Below are 20,373 nucleotides of genomic sequence, written 5' to 3'. Positions count from 1 at the left end.
GACAGAGAAAGAAACTTAGAACCTAAATGAAGCTGTGATACAATTGCTTGTGTGTGTGTGTATGTGTGTTTGAGTGTAAAATACTTCCCTGTGGATTCCAATCAAAATATCAATTCTCATGGTCAGTTCTTTATATGTATGTGTGCTGCTGCCTGGTCCATATGCGAGAGTGAATGAGCGCTGTGTTGTTACTGTGTCTATAGTAAGTGGTTGCCTTGCTTACCTGATAGGTCTGGTGTTTGGCGTCTGCGGAATGGAACTCCAGCTGTCTGTCTGAGAGGAACTCCACCAATGAAACGGAACCCAGCGTAGCCTGACCTAAAAGTGGCCGGAAGCTCTGGAAAAAAAAAACCAAAGTCATAAATAATATTCTAGGCCTGGGTATTGACAGACATCTCACAACGTCATCATACAATATCAATTATATAATGAACACATAATGAAATATTAAAAATAGTAGAATAGCATGAAATTAATGAAAGGTCCCCTGACAAGAAAATTTGGCTGTAATTCTGCACCAAGGCTGAATTTCACAAAATTAAAACATGTCCATGTCAGGGGACCTTTAAGGTTATTACATCTGCTTGTGCCTTGACTGAGCAGAGCTACGTGCTCTAGTGTTGGATTTCTACTATGCCATGCACATCACAATAGAGAAAACGATATGGTACACACAGTTCAATAACGATATTGATGAATTGAGCACAGCCATAACCGATACCAGCACAGAGGCTGTGCAAGTGCAGATCAAACCAAATACATGCATCAAATCAGACAAATGGAAGGGTGCAGAGCCTGTGGTTGTGTGGGAAAGCTGCCACAGAACCAAGCGCTGACAACAGAGTTTGACAGCTTATCTCTGATCTCTGACTCGCTTGCTCTCTCTCACACGCACCGCGGTGTTTTTCTTTTTACTTCCGACTCAATTATCGCACATGCACTGTCTCAGTCATGCCGCACTCTTCTTCGGAAGAGTGTGTTTAAGATGCTGTCAGTGAGTCTGGCTGTGCTGCAGGTGATACTGTGTGATGTAGGGAGTTGCTGTGCAGCTGGAGGATCTGGGTCAGTTGCAGAGGAGTCACTCTTCTCCTGTAGTTTTTGCTGCACCCTGTCACGTACTGTGGAGTTCTGTGCCATACGGAGCTGTGTTTAACTGTGCTGAAATGGACTTTGTTTTATCCTGACTGCACTGTGTTTAATTACACTGAACCCAAAAAAGGGCAGTGGTGGCAGGTTCGGTTTTCCCTTGAGAACACTACTACTACCCAGGTACCTTTCGTGGCTGCAGACTGAGCACTAAGCTTGATGAGTTAAATGTAGGGTGCACAGGGGTGCACAATTTGTTGTGCGCACATTGACAAAACAATCACTTAAAATGTTCTGTTCTGAACTGAGAGTAATCTGATTTGAGTTATGTTTAACCTAACTGTGCTTAACCATGTTGAGGCTGTGTTTAATTGCATTAACTGAGCTCAGTGGGACTTCTAAAGTGTGCTGTTTAGCATAACTGGTTGTTTCTGATGTGTGGACTCTATTTAATGGTTATGTGTTAAACCTGAATGGGTTGTATTTAACTGTGAAACGTTTGACTACGTTGTGCTTAACTGTGCTGTGCAGAGTAGGTGTATTTGTGATGTGTCTAGCCACACCGTGTTGTGTTTAACTGTGCCGGATTGTGTTTAGCATGCCTGGTTTGTTTAACTGTGCAGTGTTTATACTGACTGTGTAAGTTTTAACTGTTAAACCCGAGTAAGTGTACAGTTTCTGAGCTGAACAGTTCTGTGCCGTCTCATGGGAGGAGGGAAGCTGCCTCCCTGGCATGGTTTCTTTTTATATATAAATACTAGGCCAACAAGCTTAAACTACCGCGTCCGTGTGCAAGCATGTGTGTCCGTGTGTGTACGGAATTCTGCTAATGTGTGGGACTGTGTGTGTGTGTTATATAACGCTGCAGTTTTCATCTCACCGAGAAATACAGAGGTGAAACACGAGCTCGATGAGAGCACTGTGTGAGTGTGTGTGTGTGTGTGTAAAAGACTGAGAGAGAGTAAGCTGTCATGAAGCATGCCTCAGTCAGCAGACACTGTATATAACCCAGCCCCTCCCCCAACCCAGCCCTGTAACCATGGGCTGTGAGACGCAGGGGACAAACAGAACGTCTGTGAACTATTTTTAGTTCCTGTTTGTGCACCCCCCCGACACAGACACACACACACACACACACACACACACCTTAGGCAGCTGTTTTTCTAACTCTGTGCTGCCACTGAAACAGTGTACTTTTAACTATAAAGAAACTCTAAAGCTGAGTGACCAGTGGCTTTGAATTTAGTTTGGTTCAAAACGCTCGTGCTTTCACGGACAAACCAGCTGACCTTGCAATTCCCACAAAGGATGGTCGACCTTAGGACACATGCCACGGTCACCACATATGTAATGAAATAACCACTAAAACACTGCTGCCTACACAAAGGCTTTCAGACACACACACCAAACACAAGTCACACACCACACACTCACTGCTGGCAGGATGTGGTTGGGTTGCAACATCCTTAACTTCTATTTCAGTCTTTTCTCCTTCTGTCACTGACAGACTGTGCACCAGGAATGACAGCTACTCACATCAACTGTCTGTCTGTCCCACTGTCTGACCATTTCTCTGTCTGTCAGTGCCTGTCTTGCTATACAGGCAGGGAACAAATTAAAGGTTCAGCTTCATCATGTGACAGAACTCTGGAAAGGGTGACAATAGCCCATGAAATGAGACGTTCGTTTAAAACATTTAAAATGAAAGTTCACAACTGAGACCTCCCGTGTCTGCAGTCCAGGTTCATAATCACACAAACAGTCCTCAGCTTAGACACAACTAGGTCACACACCTGCTGAAGCGTGGAATCTTGGCAGACATGGTGTTACCATGGTTTCAGGTTGTACGAATGTGTGCGTGTGTGTGTGTGTGTGTGTGTGTGTGTGGCCCCAAGCAGGGGGTCATTAAAACTGCAAGCATCTCTCTGTGTCTTTACACTCACATAAAGCGCATGTGAGAGCGCACGCACACACACACACACACACACACACACACACACACACACACAAACAAACACATACAGATCTGCCAGTGAGCTCGGTCTGCTGGGTAAATATTTTATAAGTCTGAGAGCTGTGGAACACGCCGGAACTCCTGCCCAATTCATGCATATCAGAGTAATCCAGAGGTTTAGGGAGGATCTCCATCCCAGCCCACCCCGCACCTCCCGCCTCCATTCTCATATCTGCCTGTTTCCCTCTCCACTCTCCTGAAATGATTGATGCACTACGGGGAGAGGGAGAGAAGTGGAGGCGGGTCACCGTGGCGCACAGCTTCCATAAATTACCACACACTCAGTCTCTCGGCCGCTCGTATACACATGTGCACAGATCCAAACACTCTCCCTGACACACACATACACACACTCCCACTCGCTGTATCTCACTCACACAGAAATAAACAGATGCGCACACTGACAAACACAAACGTTTCAGCACTAAGAGGCAAATATAACACAATCAGTAGAGAATCAGGGTCAGGCTCTGAGTGTCTGTATTCTTACAAAAATGGCACTGATCAAAATTTCCTTTGGGTCACAGCAGTATCCCATTTAACATTAAGATTTATAATTTTACAGCGTATTTGCATTTCAACAGCTATATACTCCCTCCAGGGTTGTACATACACGACTGTTGGGAGACATTTGGTCTATTTGCAACATTCATTTGGGAAGAAATGAGGAAATGAAACTTTTAAAATAGATCTGTATCTACTGCTTTGCAACTGAACATATATGTCTACATTTACATCTGTGGCATTTATCAGACTTGGTGGCCAAGTGGTTAAGGAAGCGGCCCCGTAATCAGAAGGTTGCCGCTTGGCGAATCCCGATCCGCCAAGGTGCCACTGAGGTGCCACTGAGCAAAGCACCGTCCCCACACACTGCTCCCCGGGCGCCTGTCCTGGCTGCCCACTGCTCACTCAGGGTGATGGTTAAATGCAGAGGACAAATTTCACTGTGTGCACCGTGTGCTGTGATGCTGTGTATCACATGTGACAATCACTTCACTTTAACTTTAACTTTATCCAGAGCATCTTTCAACCAGTAGAGACAGGGACAGTGTCTTAATTGTCTTGCTCAGGGACACAAACCAGCAACTTTGTGGTCTTCTGGTTCATAGTGTGTTACCCACTAGGCTCCTACCACCTCATAATATCCACAAAAAGCACCTAAACACACTATTTCAAGTGTATACACACTAGGAACAGATTCAATTAACCTTATTAGTTTTTTTATCTTTCTAATATGTTTCTGAAATGTTTTCTGGTTCAAAGTGACTTGTAAGGCTTTCAGGATTGTGTATTTCCATGAGTGATTGTGTGTTAAGTAAAGGTCCGAGCTGGAGAACTTCAGCAAATATCTAACAAACAACTCATGTTGTCTTAGTCACTATGCTGCATCATCGTTTATGCTGCAGCGTCATTTACACCTTTTAAGTGATTTATCTCCAACCACTTGCAAGAGCTTAAATCCCCATTAGAGAAAATAATTCTGGTATTAAACCAGATTGCACTGAATTCCTGCAAAACACCATAAATGTAAATGTAGGCTCAAAATAATGTTGCTTTAAATGGTTTATTCTTAATTCTTGTATTGATTAATATTGCAATAAATATTATTAACATTGAACTAACGTTCATCAAAATTCAACATACAGGCAAGTCTTGAGTAGCAAAATGAGCACAATGTAAAGACACACCGAGACACACCGAGACACACATGCACTCCACACTCACACAGGATGATTAGTAGCCAGGATTTTATCGAGCTTTCAGTGTTACGTCTGTACTAGTTGTGGTCAGTGTTAACAAAATTAGAATCATCCGTCTCTACCACATGTGGGTGGAGTTAAATGCATGTGCTAGAAAGCAACCAAAAACCCCAAACACACACACACACACACGCACACACACACACTCGCACAAAAAGAGAAGGGGAATTTAGAGGGAATGTACAAGAAAACAGCCACCTTCACCCAACCCATCACTCACAACTGACAAATTATGACTCACAATAGTAACGAAAACACACACACTCAGGCACGCATACACACCCACAATTAACAGTGGAAAATTCAGTGTAGGAGAGAGTGAGAGAGCGCAGATACACACACAGAGGAGAATAAAACATAGTTCACTTCCTAAAATCAGGTGACCTGGCACACCAAGACCTTTAGTGTGTGTATGTGTGTGTGTCGGGAGTTGACACCCGCCTCAGTAACTCAATCCAAGACAAAATGAACGTCCTCTCTGCACTGCAGCACACAGCTGACAACTGTTCTAATGACACTAACAGACACCTAAACCAGCAGGGAGCATGTCTCACTACACACAAACACACACACACAGTAGATTTCCTGTGTAGAAGGGATGAGTAAAAAAGAAATGTTTACCTCTCGGAAGCCTCACTGGTTATGAGGGGAACCCAAACGGAAGTTACTCTCACCCTGCTCTCTCTCTCTCTCTCTCTCTCTCTCTCGCTCCACCCTTCCCTTAATCACTCACTGCAGCTCGCCTATTCTGTGTGTGTCTCTGTGTGTGTGAGACCCTCCTTTGTTTGACATGAGGCCAGGCTGAAGAGACAGCAGGCTAAATGTGTGTGTGTGTGTGTGTGTGTGTGCGGGTGTGTGTTGGTAGTACATTTAAGATCAGCTGACTAATACCACACCTGCTTTTCCTTTTTTCTTAGAAAACAACTCAATCAACCGTGAGGCACAACTAAACACACACTACATTTTCCAGGATCCTGGTAATAATCTATTTTATAATCAATATAAACAGAAATTCAGTTGTTTCTTTTTTTTTTTATTAAAATGTAAGACTTCCTGTAAGGAGACCAGGAATGTTTCATGTTTTCTATCTTATTCACTGTAGAGGAACAAGTGTAGACAGATACACACACACACAACTATAAACACAGACAGAGAAGTCACACACACACACACACACACACACACATGCAGCTTTAACAAGCAAATTCAGGCTCAGAGCAGGTTCTGGCCCTGTTTCAGACACTTTCACAAGCAAACAAAAGAGGCCCTGACACACACACACACACACACACACACACACACATACACACAGGCACACACACAGCCCTGCTGTACCTCTCTCATACACAAACATCACTCACAGCCACACACATAAACTCTAATTCAGTTCTCCCTCCTCCCTCCAGTAAACACAGTGACCACAGATGGGCTCTGCTTGCCAACACACACTGACACACACACACACCACAGGCTCACAGCCTGGCACTTGTTGTAGATCTGGGTCACTCTTTTCTCCCAGGACTCCACTTACACAATTGTTCACTTTCTCTATCACTGTGTCTGTCTCTCTCTCTTTCACACACACACACACACACACACACACACACACACACACACACACACCTACACACGCACACACGTACACAGAGGAAACCAGTCACAATCCCTGATGTCACAGCAGCCCAATTTATCTGCTTCCATCTGACCTCTCCTGTTACACAATGTGTGATTGGACACTGAGTTGTGTGGGTCTCTTACCTCGCCTCTAGATTCCCGGCGGGTGTCAGCGGCTGCTCAGCTGACTGGGATTTGTTTTATTTCAGTAGTAAACAGAGCGCAGAGTGAGAAGCAGACAGTGCACGTCTGTTCAGTAGCTACACTAAAAAGAACACACACACACACACACACACTCACACACTCCCCTTCATTACCACCAGGAAGGGGGTGGGACCTCTAATGTTACACACAGACACACACACACACACACACACACACACAAGCCACAGCCTCCTCAGACAAACACACACACACACTCTCACTCACACACACAAACATACACAGTGTAATGGAGTCACTTCCTGAGTGAATCACAGAGCTGATTAGTCATTTGCAGGAGTGAACAGGGAGGTGTGTGTGTGTGTGTGTGTGTGTGTGTGTGTGTGTGTGTGTGTGTGTGTGTGTGTGTGTGTGTTTGTGAAAGAGCGAGAGAGAGAGACAGAGACAGGACAGATGACGGTGAAGGGTGTGTGTTTCTGATAAACACAAGACAGGGTGAAGAGAAGGACAGTAAGAAAGATGTGTGTGTGTGAGTGTGTGTATGACTATGACATGGAAAGCGCCATAAAACAAGCTGCGACAGAGGAATATTCTGACTCACGCACACACACAGCAGAGACAGTAGTAAATTCCATCATCACACTGGCTGGGAGTGTTTACAATTTAGCAGCAACAATATATGTGTGGAACAGTAAAATATGACAGTTCGGTATGGAGAACATGCAGTGAATGCGCCATGGTTTATTAAGGAAATGCAGGACAAAATTCACATGCGCAAGCATGAAGCTTTTTCATGTCTACTTTGCCGCTCTACATTGTCCATTCACCTGCAATTAAATGAAGTTACTATACCTGTAACAATCGTATGTGGTCCCATCAGCCTAAAATGAGTTTTGCCCTTCGCAGCGCTACTGTCTGAATATATTGCCTTGCATAGAATTCGAATAAAACAGGCTACATTTTTTCAAAATGTAATAATGTAAAAATGTTTAGACTGTGAATGTAAGAGGACACCACTTTTTAGGCACATGAGAAAAAACAACTGTAAATATTAAAATGGCAGACAATGTTGCAATAATAAACCCAAGCTGTATGCAACCACACGAACCAGTTTTCTTGGTAACCTCGATGTGAAGTCACGTGTTTGTGTCATGTTACTGTAGGCAGCCAATCACCAGTGACTTTACATTTCTGAGCGGTGAGCACAGTGCATTCTCACAGATGCTGATATTTACTGTTTGGTATGTGTTTTATATGTGCTTAGTACCGATCTTAGTACTGATCTATGCTACCAGCAATACATTTTTTTATAGCCCAAAATCACAAACAGTGCGTCTCAATGGGCCCTACAACTACTACAGATGACACCCCTCATACTTAAGACTTTATAGGGACACGAAGAACAACTCACATGGAGAAAAGAAATGTCCATGCCTATAAGCCCATTTGGGACTTAGGTTTATGGTGGGGCCAGCAGTCCATGTCCACACCTGCACCTCTCTGGTGGTCTCATCATTGGAGTCCTCCCCTCATGTAATACTGATTAAGATCACAGGAGGGGTTGTGCATGAAATCAACAGATTCAATCAGATTCTAGAGCCCTCGCAGAACGATGACCATTCGCAAACCCTACCTGTGTGTGATCCATGGAAACACTTTTAATCTGCTGATCAAGGACTCTGTAGTTCCCCTCTACATGATACTATTTCAGATCTATTATCACTCAGACTGCGGGTTAGCCTCAAACGTCCTGAGAATCTGACCCTGCTTTGTCCCCAATTCCCCCTTTTCTCAATATAAACACAGATGGGATTTACCATTCCTGTCCGACACGGAAACTAGATTATTTCTGATGGCTGCGGATTACAGCATCACAGCATTAAAAAAGAGAGGAAATTGTTTGCTTGTGTAATTTCACTTGAGTTCCTGTCCTTCCAAGCAGATCCTCATGTGTCTGTAATGCGAGGTTCTCTCAAAGAAATATAAATATTAAGTGAATGCTTTTGTGTGTGTATGTGTGTCAAATGTTCTGCTGTTTCAATGTCCCTGACATCTGAACAGAGATAAGAATCTTCACACAATAACACACACACACACACACACACACACACACACACACAAAGATACCATCTTGCACTCACACTTGCCTACTACAGTACGGTGTGGGTGGGGTTATTGTCCTTGTGTGTGGGTAATAAAAACATAGATCTGTGCAGTATCTCTCTCTCTCTCACACACACACACACACACACACACACAAAATAAAGCCTCCAGACACACTCTGGCACAGGTGCTGTGTGTGGAATTACAGACATTTCCTGGATTCTAATTACAGACAAACAGAAACGAGCAATCGGGCAAGTTTGGTGTGTTCGGTACACTCTGTGTACTGTCTGTGAATGTTTATGTGTGAGTAATATTTGTGTGTGCTCACATTGGTTTGTGTATTCATTCCGTGTGTGTGTGTGTATCTGCATGTGTGTGTGTATTTAAGGTGTGTGCTGACATGTGGTTAGACCGTTACGGGCACAGTTCCATCTAGGGAGGAGCTCCTATAAATAGGGCACACACACTTTTACACATGCATTATCTCACTCTTTTACCCAACATACACACACACACCTCACATAACAAGATCTAAAATGATAGGTAAATATTACACGTAAGTAAAAGTGAAGCATGTTCAAGTTCCCCACTTTGAAGAATGCTTGATAACTGGTAGAACTACATGTGTGTGTGTGTGTGTGTGTGTGTGTCTGTGTGAATAGAGAGAGTGTGACAGTGGGAAAGAGAGAGCGAGAGAGAGCAAAAGAAAAAGGATGTGTACTGTGGGTGTCTGTCTCTACGATGAGTGGAGAGTGGGGTCTGAGCCAATAGGAACTCTGCATCACACAGAGACACATTCACACATCACCAAACAGTGTGAGAGCCCACACACACAGCACTGACCCCAGTAATGTAAACTCAGCACCTCCACGGTTGAAGAACAAAGTCCAAGGTAAAGCAAACACACACACACATACACACACAGGAAGATTCAAGTGGGAGTATATCATGGAAGGGAGATAAAGAATGAGTGTGTGTGCATGTGTGTCTGTGTGTGTGTGTGTGTGTGTCAGAAATGCCCCTGGCCAAGCTATGTGACCACCCACATCACTGCAGTACTTAACACACACCGTGCTCAGCTCCCTTAAAACGCTGTAACATCCACTCCACTTGGTTACACACCTGCATTTTTAGCGTGCCGAACACAAGCTCAACGCGCTGTCAGTGCTGTCCATACATCAGGCCACACTGCATACTAGTCATGCCAAAAAAGGGCACGGCAGTTACGGTGAACACACAAAATTTTAAATAAACCGAACATAGGCTACAGGGGAAACTGCATACTTCGCCTTTAATATTTAACACCGATTTGAAAACAAATCATTACTCCATAATGAAAAGTCATTTTCCCCTCGGTTGCAGTGAAGAACAGCCACATAATGCTTGATTTATCCACTCCGTCTCGGCTTTACCATCAGCTGTCTGAGGACAAATTCTGCATGGGAAACAAGGGCACAAAATTCCACACGCTCACCCACACCAGCCTGACATGTTACACAATTATAGTCATTACTGTCACACACTCACACGCTGTCGTTCTCGCATGCGTATAGAGGGATGCGTTTGGATGAGAGCATGTGCATGTGTGTGCGTGTGTGTGTGAATATCAGAATAACATAAAACGGAGATTAAAATGTGGCCGGAGCGAGAGAGGAAGTGATGAATCTTTTCAGGTCCCAGTGACAACCCCGACACCCCAACCTCGTTTATTCCGGAGGGACAAGATTTAACTAAAAACAGCAGATATCATTTCTTATCTCATCTAATCCAGTCACACCTACACAAACCATCCAAATATATATATATATATATATATATATATATACACACACACACACACACACACACACACACACACACACACACACACACACACAGACCATCCTTAGACTGAAAACATGCACACACAGACAAAACCAGATGGTAAAATGAGCACAGCCTGAAGTAATCACTCAGCACTTTCTGAAATGAAATTTGAGACACACACACACACACACACACACACACACACACACACAGACACACAGGCCCACACACACTTGGCTAACGTCCAGTGTAGTGCATATCGAGGGTTTGGAGCACAAGGGGCATAAATTACATTTTCAGAATTTTACAGGAGACCCAAAACAAACTTTTCATTGAGTGTAATTATGTGATTAAAAACAACATATGCAATCTATGCTTTTATGGAGATTAGGTTAGAATTCATATTTTGAAGAATCATTTTAAACTACAAAAATACAACTTTTTAAGCCAAATGTCACTTATGCCTTTTGTGTGTCAATAATTTATTATCTATTGTTTGTTGTTATGGCCATAAGTGACATTCAAAAATATGTCATAGTGGAATAGAGACAGAGTAACAAGCCAAAATAAAGCTTACTGTAACATAACATATTTGTAACATTCGTACTCATATTCTACACTACCAGGGAGGCCAAAAATAGTTTCTACTAGTTTATAAATAGTTAATACTCTAAATATCTATGAGGAGGGAAACCTTCTTATTACGGGACCGCTTCCTTAACCGCTAGGCCAGCCCTGCCCCAGTAAGCCCTGCCCCAGCCCTGCCCCATTACGGTGTTCTGACTGTGGGAACCCTGCTCTGGACCTCTTTTCTTTGCTTGTGTTCTCCAACGTTTGTGTTGTGTTTACATCTGCATGCCATGCGATCCTTGAGTTCTACTGCCCCGGCACTGACTTCCTGTTTCCATCTATGTAGCTCAGCGTTTCTTGAGTGCTTGCGTTGGTTCCTTTGTCAACTGTTGCTGCTCAACACCATCCCCAGATTCTAGCTCCCCTCTAGCCTCACTGGACACTGGCACTTCACCTGCACTTACACTTTTTTTGCTCCAAACTCAATAGAAGGTTTTCACTTATGCCTTTTTATTTTCAGCCTCAATTTTAAAAAGTAACTATTATTGGGACCATATTTTTTTACCATTTGGTAAAATGATGACAAGCTCATCAAGACCTTTAAAATGATGTATAAAACTTGTTTTAACCCAGGATGTCACTTATGCCCCTTGTGCTCCAAACCCTCGATATGAGCACAAAGAACTGAAGAGCAAAGGCCAGAGTAGAGAACTGCAACATCAGACTTATCCCCCAACACACACAAACAAAACCACAAGCCCACCCCCGCAAAGCACAAAAACACCCCCCACCCCCAAACCCCAACACACAACCACACACCACTATAATGAGCTAATCGGCCATCAGTGACAGTCACTAACATGAATGACCTTCCACTGGCCTGCATCTGTCGATATTCGCCTTCAGGCTTTAGTCCAAGCTGCAGACAGCCAATCAGAACTGTCTGTCTCTCTGCCTGTCTGTCTCTCCACTCTCAATACCCCTTTCATTCTCTCTCCCCCATTTCACCCTCTTCCACAGACAGGACAGTTGTTTCAAAAAGGCCATCTGTGTGTATGTGTGTGTGTGGCCAGGTGCAGGGCCAAAGGACAGTGCAGTAAATGTACTGCTGACTAAGGGCAGATCCTCAAGCACTGAATGTCAAACAGTGAAGTGTGTGTGTGTGTGTGGGGGGGGTGTTTGTGTGTGTGTATACAAAGCAGTGAAAATCATAAAAAAATACACTGTGGGTGTGTCAAAGTCAAAGTGTAGTGATTGTCACATGTGCATTTAACCCATCACCCTGAGTGAGCAGTGGGCAGCCATGACAGGTGCCCGGGGAGCAGTGTGTGGGGACGGTGCTTTTGCTCAGTGGCACCTCAGTGGCACCTTGGCAGACCGGGATTCGAACCGACAACCTTCTGGTTACGGGGCCGCTTCCTTAACCGCTAGGCCACCACTGCCCCAAAAATTGAACCAGTGTGAGATTGTGGGACAGTCATATACAAACACACACACACACACACACACACACACACAGAAAGTGGAATCTCAGTCCCCCGTCTCTGCAATCCACTGGCCAAACAGAGCACTGTTTCCACGGATACCCCCGTTTACCTGCAGTTAACAGTCGTTACCACTGGATACCCGTGGCTACACACGGCTGATCTCGGTTACGTAATCACAGCTCAGAAAGGAGCTCCTGCCGCACAGCAAACAGTCCCACCACAGAGCCGTGACAGAGGCCGCGCCCAGCCACTCACCAGCGCTGGCCACAGGACGGGCTTCCCGTTGGAGGCATGAGGAGGAGGAGGAGTACCCGCGTTCCGCCTGGCCCACACCAGCCGCTGCTCCAGCAGAAAGATCTGGAAATCCTGATGGAGCCGCAGCCACTGCCTCTTCTGCCACTCCTCATGATCAAACTCCACACAAACCTACAAAGAGAGGCACAAAAATATAAAACGGCGTCTTAAGAGTGAGGCAATAAGTTACAGTGCAAGTAACAATTGCATGATTTGTTTGCTTTTTTGAATGTCCAGTTTCCTCTAGAAAAGCTGATGGAAATTAATACAACGATTTCAGAAATGCTTGATGTCAGAGAGTCTGGTAGGATGTTTGAACTGTGGTTCCACACAGTGGATGTGTAGGGTGACAGTTCCATAGTCACCAATACCAGAGATACAAAATGTCTACATTTGTTGCTCGAAAAAGCCTTGTGTGCCTATACGCTGTGTTGGCGGCTTCATCACCGTACAGAGGTAACAGTTTCTTTTGACATTCTAATTCTTTATTGGAACATGAAGGATTAAAATGTGTAGAAATCTCCTGGCATTAGGATACAGATGTCACAATTTACAGAAATCATACGCATCTTGGGATGGTTCAATATCATGTGAAGAGTTGATGCACACAAAGCTGTGATCACACACACAGGTATTATGGGAAATTATATAATTACAATGTGTATGTGTTAATCAGAAAAATGATGAGCAAACCACCCTCTCCTCCCCTTCTCCTGCACACCCACACACAAGGCCCACGCTATAAATTCTCTTGAATATTCCTTCACAGAGAAACGCCTCCGTTCCTGCGGAGCTGGCAAACGCTGCTGTCAGCTGTAGCAGGACAGGACGCAAGATATACTGCCGAACACCCACCTCACACCCCCCAAATCCCAGATACGACCAACGCGCTCACGCCATTCTCCCTCGCCGGCTGAGCTCATTTCATCAGTTTAATTCGACTCAGCCGTGCTCAGGTCCATCATCATTATCCTGGAAGACAGCCCTCAGGATCAGGATAAACACGATCCCTCACATCCGGTGGCGTGGTGCTCCCCCAAAACCACTTTCTACACGCTGCGTGAAAATGCGCGTATCTGTGTCTCCTCTCACTTTACTATTGCTCTTTTGTAAATACATTTTCCCTTGTTTTATCAGTGCTGGACGATTTCTGTCACTCAGTCTCGTAATCCACATTTTCATGTCCCAAGTGCTGATTGCTTTTTTTGCTCTTCTTTGGTATAAAATAAAAAAAGGAAGTGAGAATCTAACTGGAGGAAGAAAAAATAATACTCCCAACAGGAAAAAGGGAGGCTTTCTCTCGGGCCCTAAACACATCATTTCACATGTAGTGGTGCCTTTTCACACTCCATAAAGACCCTGAAGAGAAGAATACGAGGAGGAAAAGAGGGTTGCAGTGGTGTTGGGGGGGGGCTACACAGTGCTTTTCAGCTATTGAGAAAAGACATCTGAAGCAGTGAGAGCAGGAGAGAGGGAATGTGGGAGTTGCTATGCTACCAATATCTCTCTCTCTCTCTCTCTCTCTCTCCTCTGTCTCCTTTTATTTCTCCCTCCTGCACCTCGCCCCCCTCCCCCCCTGCTCCTTCTCACCAGGCGAGGATGCGTGTCGGACACAGAGGTGATTTATGTATCCTGCTGCCATTAATGCTGTCTTTGAGGTGTGTGTACTTCTGTGTGTCTCTGTGTGTGTGTGTGTGTGTGTGTGTGTGTGCCTGTCTGCTAAGGGAAAACAGCCATGATTCATTTAGACGGTTCATAAAACAAGTCTGACCACCTTCAATTATACACACACACACACACACACACACACACACACACACACATACCCTAGTGAAAGTAAAAATATTAAGCTGCTCCTAGTCCATGTCTACTCTACACTCACATTCACATTTAAACCCTCATTACACACAGACACACACACACACGCAGAAAATATTCAAATAAATATATGGATTATGTGTGTATGCAGACTTGCATTTTAATAGTGTATGTGTGTGTTTGCATTCCCACCCTTGTCTGTAGGAGACAAACTGTCTCTCTGTCTCACACACAAAGACACACCTGCAGGAGGTTCAGGTCCTGGGAGCTTTGAGTGTGAAACTCAGCCAAGTGTGAGGCAGATACATTCTGTGTGGTTATGGGCATCGTAAAACTGCAATTTAACACACACACACACACATACACACACACACACACACACACAAACACACACACACTGCAAAGGGGATTCCGGAGTGCAGGCAGATTTTCCACTTCCCTTCCTAAGAACCACAAATAAAATCAATAGAATTAGAATTGTATTGATCTCATCTGACCCACCCCTTTAGATTTGAACACACCCCACACCAGCATGTCAACATCATGTGACTCCTGCTTGTGTGTATTTATGCCTACTGGCTGCAAGTATTCAACACGACAACAGATGCCTGCTCACGTAAACACACACACACACACACACACACACACACGCATAGATCCATGGAGACGCCGTTCACTGATCAATAATTCACTGGGCAGAGAAACTGGAGCTCAGAGAGGATTATCGCGCCTCGCTTCACCTCGGCCCTCCTCATCACTGGTGCTCACTGCGGCCAGCTTCACTGCTCCTGGCTGACCGGAATCATGGGTAATAACTTGAATGGCTCAGCAATGAAACAGACACACACACAAACACACAAACTCAGCACAGACTGTGGTTCTCACACCCACATTAGAGAATATTTCTAAAATGTCTAAATGAATAATGCATCTGCACTGAGGTCTGACCATCATAATGTGTGTGTGTGTTTTTTCTCTCCTCAGTCTTTCTTTTCACCAAAACAAACCAGTGTGTGTGTGTGTGTGTGTGTCTCTGAGCCACTAAGCAAACAGCAGAAATGGGTGTGAATGTGTAGAAACCTAAAATCCCACAAATGCCGTTCACACTTCTTCTTAATTCCACCACGCATACACTGGTGCATTTTTTAAAATGCAACTAAAAATTACATGAGAAAGACTCACAACAGGCATTTGTGAAAAACACATTCACACACCCACACACGCACACATAGATTCGCTTACAATCTCTCTCCTCTACACTGCACACACTAGCAGACTTTATACAATCCAGTCAACCAGACACTTTAATATGTCTCACGCATGTGAAGCTCTCTGTCGCTCACACACACACACAAACACACACACTCTGCCTGCTCTGTGAAATCACACTGCGTTCTTGGCTGAGCTTCAAACCATCTGCCAAAGGTCAAGTGTCAAAAGAATGGAAGCCTTAGATGGAGCACGGAGAAACACACAACAGGACACACACATACACACTGCACAGGAAGAAACACAGACACCCAGAAACACCCACGTCACTGGAACAAACACACACACACACACACACACACACAGCTTGCAAAATATTCAGACAGAAAAAAAACAAAGATCCAGCCTATAAAAAGAGCACACACTGCACTTCAGCCACATTGCAGCTGCACATACATCAACACCAACACACACACACACACACACACACAGGCACTCAATAAAGCCGCGTCAGTGGCTGCTCACACCAGTGAATGAACTTTGTGTTCTAGAAAGTGACAGACAGCCAGAGCTGAGTGTGAGTGAGATATGTGAATCTGATGTGCTCTGTGTTTGTCTTGTCACCACTTAACCTAATGTGTGTGTGTGGTGTGTGTGTGTGTGTGTGGGGTGTGTGTGTGTGAGCATATGTGAGCCTCTGGACTCAGATCAGGCTAAGCTGGATGAGGAAAGGCTTGGACTGTGTTATCGTGAGGACGCTTCTCTCTAAACGATTCTGCAGTCTCTCTCACTCACACACACACACACACACACAGGAGGAACATGATGTGTCTAAGAGAGTGAGAAAAGGAGACTGTCTCAGAGAGGTTACAGCATGAGAAAGAGAGGGAGACTGAGAGAGAGGAAGACAGCATGAGGGAGGTAGAGAAAGTGATAAATGGAAGATTGCATGAGAGGGTGGGCTGGTGAGAGAGGGAGAGAGGGAGGCAGAGCAGACAGACATCTGGCTTTACTTACAGTCGTGTAGAGCAAAATCAGAACTAGATGATAAAACAGACAGTGTGTGTGTGTGTGTGTGTGTGTGTGTGTGTGTGTGTGATAGCAGCATTGTATGTCTCTAAAGCACACAGGTGTTTTTTTTATAAACCCACTCGCGTTCAGCAGCAGAGACACTTGGACAACAAAGTCAGTATGATGTCAGGATGGTGATAAACTGTCACACACACACAGCAGGATGTCATAGCCAGGGAGACCTACCATTCATGCAGTCTGTGTTGCTACGGGTACAATATTTTGCCAAAGGCTGAAGCCCCCGACATCTTTAGTAGCGACACAAAGAAGAGACGTTTACAGACATTTCAATCTATGCAATGTAGAACGTACACACACACACACACACACACACACACACACACACACACACAATATCAGTTTTTTACATCCAGACGAACAGCACAACACATCACTTGCAGCAAGGTAAGACTGGACAATGAATCATAAACCTCACGTCACATGACATGAATGTTCATGCCGTCCTTTCAAAGTGTGAGAGTGTGAGTCCTGTGTTGTCCCAACACACCTAACAAACAAATAACTGCAACCTCATACAATCCATCAGATAACAGAACATTGCATCAAATCAGGAGCTCCACAAAAAGAACTCCAAAAACGTCCTCTTCATCGTGATCATCCTCATGCTGGATTCTTTATCTCAGCGAATTAAGCAAATCGTATAGTGTTATATATCTTATAGTGTACTGATTGCAATATGATCTGAATTGTGAAGTGACATGACTTCTTCTGAAATGTGATGTAATATGAACTGTGTGAGAGCTACAACGTGACTGTTAATTAACAAAGAAAGGCTCGTGTCTGAGCTATATCACAAATCCCAAATCGGTGATGACATATATATGAGCAATTATGTCATGACGATACGCTCGCTCTCTAATGAGGCGTTCTGATTACCCTAATGGCTCGAGATAAGAAAGAGGAGCATAAGAGAAGAGGAGGGATGGTGGAGCAAGGGCAATGACAGGGGGAAATGGAACAGTGGGAGAGATGATGAAACTGCAGAAAGGGGAGGGGTGAAGGGAGAGGGAGGTGGAGTGCAGCAAGGAGGAGACACACACACACACACACACACACACACACAGCTCCATGCCTTTAATCAGCTGACTTTCTAAGCGCGCACGCACACACCGGAGTGGTACAGTAACACCGCCGTTGCGCGTACACGCTCGCAGACGGCCGAATTCCCCCCTGCAAAACCCACAGAAAGGTGTGGAATTCTGAAGGTCCCGGCTAAAGCGTGTACACGAAGTCTGATGAGGACAGAGCACCTTTTTAAAGTGCATTACGAATAACAGGGCTTCAGAACAAGTGGAATTCAAAGAGCCCATTGGAGTAATTACAGGGCACAGCTACACACACGCAAACAGTCTCTCTCTCTCTCTCTCTCGCTCAACTTGTGCTGTAAAGTGCTTAAAGCACACGAGAGCCCTAATGGATGGACACACAGACACACACACACACAATAATCAGTAACCTGAGCCAGAGTAGCACTTCAATTTCATTAGAGGCCAACTGAGTGAACTCAGTGAGAGAGAGAGAGTGTGTACAAGACAAAGGTGTACAAGACATTCAACACTCTTAACACTAGCTACGCAAACACACACACACACACACACACACACACACAAGCAACAACTACAGCGTTTCATCAAACTCAACCCAACGTCTTGCGAGTGTAAAGTAAAGTGTAAAGTGTAGTGATTGTCACACGTGATAAACAGCAGCATGTCATTTATCCAAGCAAACCGCCAAGTGTCTCACACACACATGGCTCGTCAGCCCATGAAGCCATGTCACCACCTCAGAACGTCACGGAGGGCCGAGTCATAAATTACAAAGTCCACGGCGTGACCGAAAAACCTCTGTGCACAGTAATCCCACGGTGACGGCATGGCCCCGGCTGTAATTCAGGAACAAGGCAGGACATGCGTTCTCGGTGTCATACGTAGTGTCTAATCTGACCTAATGTAATCTGCTGTAATCTAATCTGGTTTTGCTTGTGTGTGCGTTGATTGAATGATGAGTCACAGAAAGTCAACACCCGAACGCTATCAGATTATTCCCACTGATTATCAAACCATGGCAACCGTTTGCAGAGAGGTCTCATATGGGGGTCTCAATTCAATCTGGACAATTTACAAACTGTACTACATGCTGTAATCTCGGCATTGTGATATCGAAATCATGAATACAATATTACTGTAATCATCTTATAATTTATAATCGACTAACTGTAACAGAACTGTAATTTGCCCGAAACTGTACTGATTGCTTTGGTGGCAAAACTTGTCATCAATACACGCCCTACACAATATAAATCTTAATGTAGAAATGATAATGAGAGACCACAGTAAATAATGCTGTCAACTGGCATATCTTATTGCTGTTATTGATAAGATTGTTGTAATTATTATGATTCCTGTATAAACACACTTGCACCTCTCCTCGTTTAAAAGGTTTAGAGAATCTGATTGAACGTGACACCCGGGGACAGGCGGGGACAGACCCCCGCCGCAGTGTGGACAGCGCCACACATTTCCCCACCAGGCAGCCACGGAGAGGCGAATACGTTCTAACGCAAATCCAAACTCTCTTCGAAACTTTGAAAACACTGTGGCGGCGGGCTGCTACGCTGTCACTGTCACCCCGGGGTCACCACCACAACTCGCCGAAACGTAAAGCCGCAGTCGGCCAGGCTCACCGACAGCTCGGCGCAGTGGACGTCGCGGTGTGAGGCGGCGCGGATGACCCCGGCTCGCCAGCTCCAGCCCGAAGCCTCCCCGAGCCGCGGCGGCTCCTGGCCGCTCACGCACACGAAGCGCCTCCCGACCAGCTCCGGCGCCATGTCCCCGGGAGTGTCCACGAGAGAATTCTCCGCGGGCCGCGTCTACAGCCCGGACATGTCACACGGGCCGCCGTCGGGAGTTCGCGGGGCGGAGGTCCTCGCGTGTGGGCGGCTTAAAGGTCCCGTTCGAGGGTGCTGGTGGCGCGGGGGAGCAGGCTGATCTCTGGCCGTGCCGTGCGACTGATTTACACTGAGCGTAGTAACACTCATTACGGCTTAGACTTCTCTCTCTCTCCCCCTCCCTCCCACTGTTCCACCCTCCCACACACACACACACACACACACACACACGCGCCCTTCCTCTCTCCTTCCCTTCTCGCACTCTCTGTCTCAGTCACACACACACACACGCGGGCGCGCGCGCAGTGTATTCCTCCGCCCACGACCGCCGGACCGCGTCGGTCACACTTGTCCGTCCGCCAGACGGACTTTCCTCCCGCTTCTCCCTGACTGCCGACGCGTCAAATAGTCCCCCCGCGTGCCGTTCGCGAACTTCAGCACAGCCGAGCGAGGGCCGCCAGGCCTCAT

The 20,373-nt window shown here is 45.4% G+C and overlaps 1 protein-coding gene across 2 annotated transcripts in view; it reads right to left on the bottom strand.

Annotated features, from left to right (window-relative positions):
* LOC114795400 (probable JmjC domain-containing histone demethylation protein 2C) overlaps positions 1 to 20,099 on the bottom strand; it is a 47,506-nt gene extending 27,407 nt beyond the window's left edge. Inside the window, exons 1-3 of one of the 2 annotated variants that reach the window (XM_028988613.1) lie at positions 19,702 to 20,099; positions 12,861 to 13,031; positions 224 to 337 (exon numbers count right to left, since the gene is read on the bottom strand). In XM_028988613.1, coding sequence (XP_028844446.1) covers positions 224 to 337; positions 12,861 to 13,031; positions 19,702 to 19,845 — 429 coding nt within the window. In that variant the 5' untranslated portion in view covers positions 19,846 to 20,099. Of the gene's footprint in view, positions 1 to 223; positions 338 to 5,481; positions 5,594 to 12,860; positions 13,032 to 19,701 lie in introns of those variants that run through there. The other variant, XM_028988614.1, reaches the window with a different exon arrangement.
* Positions 20,100 to 20,373: the final 274 nt, after the last annotated feature.

Source organism: Denticeps clupeoides, chromosome 8 (genome assembly GCF_900700375.1).
Source record: "Denticeps clupeoides chromosome 8, fDenClu1.1, whole genome shotgun sequence".
In the NCBI taxonomy this organism is placed as follows: domain Eukaryota; kingdom Metazoa; phylum Chordata; class Actinopteri; order Clupeiformes; family Denticipitidae; genus Denticeps; species Denticeps clupeoides.
The sequence above is the reverse complement of the archived record's forward strand: the minus strand, read 5'-3'. Positions and strand labels throughout refer to the sequence as shown.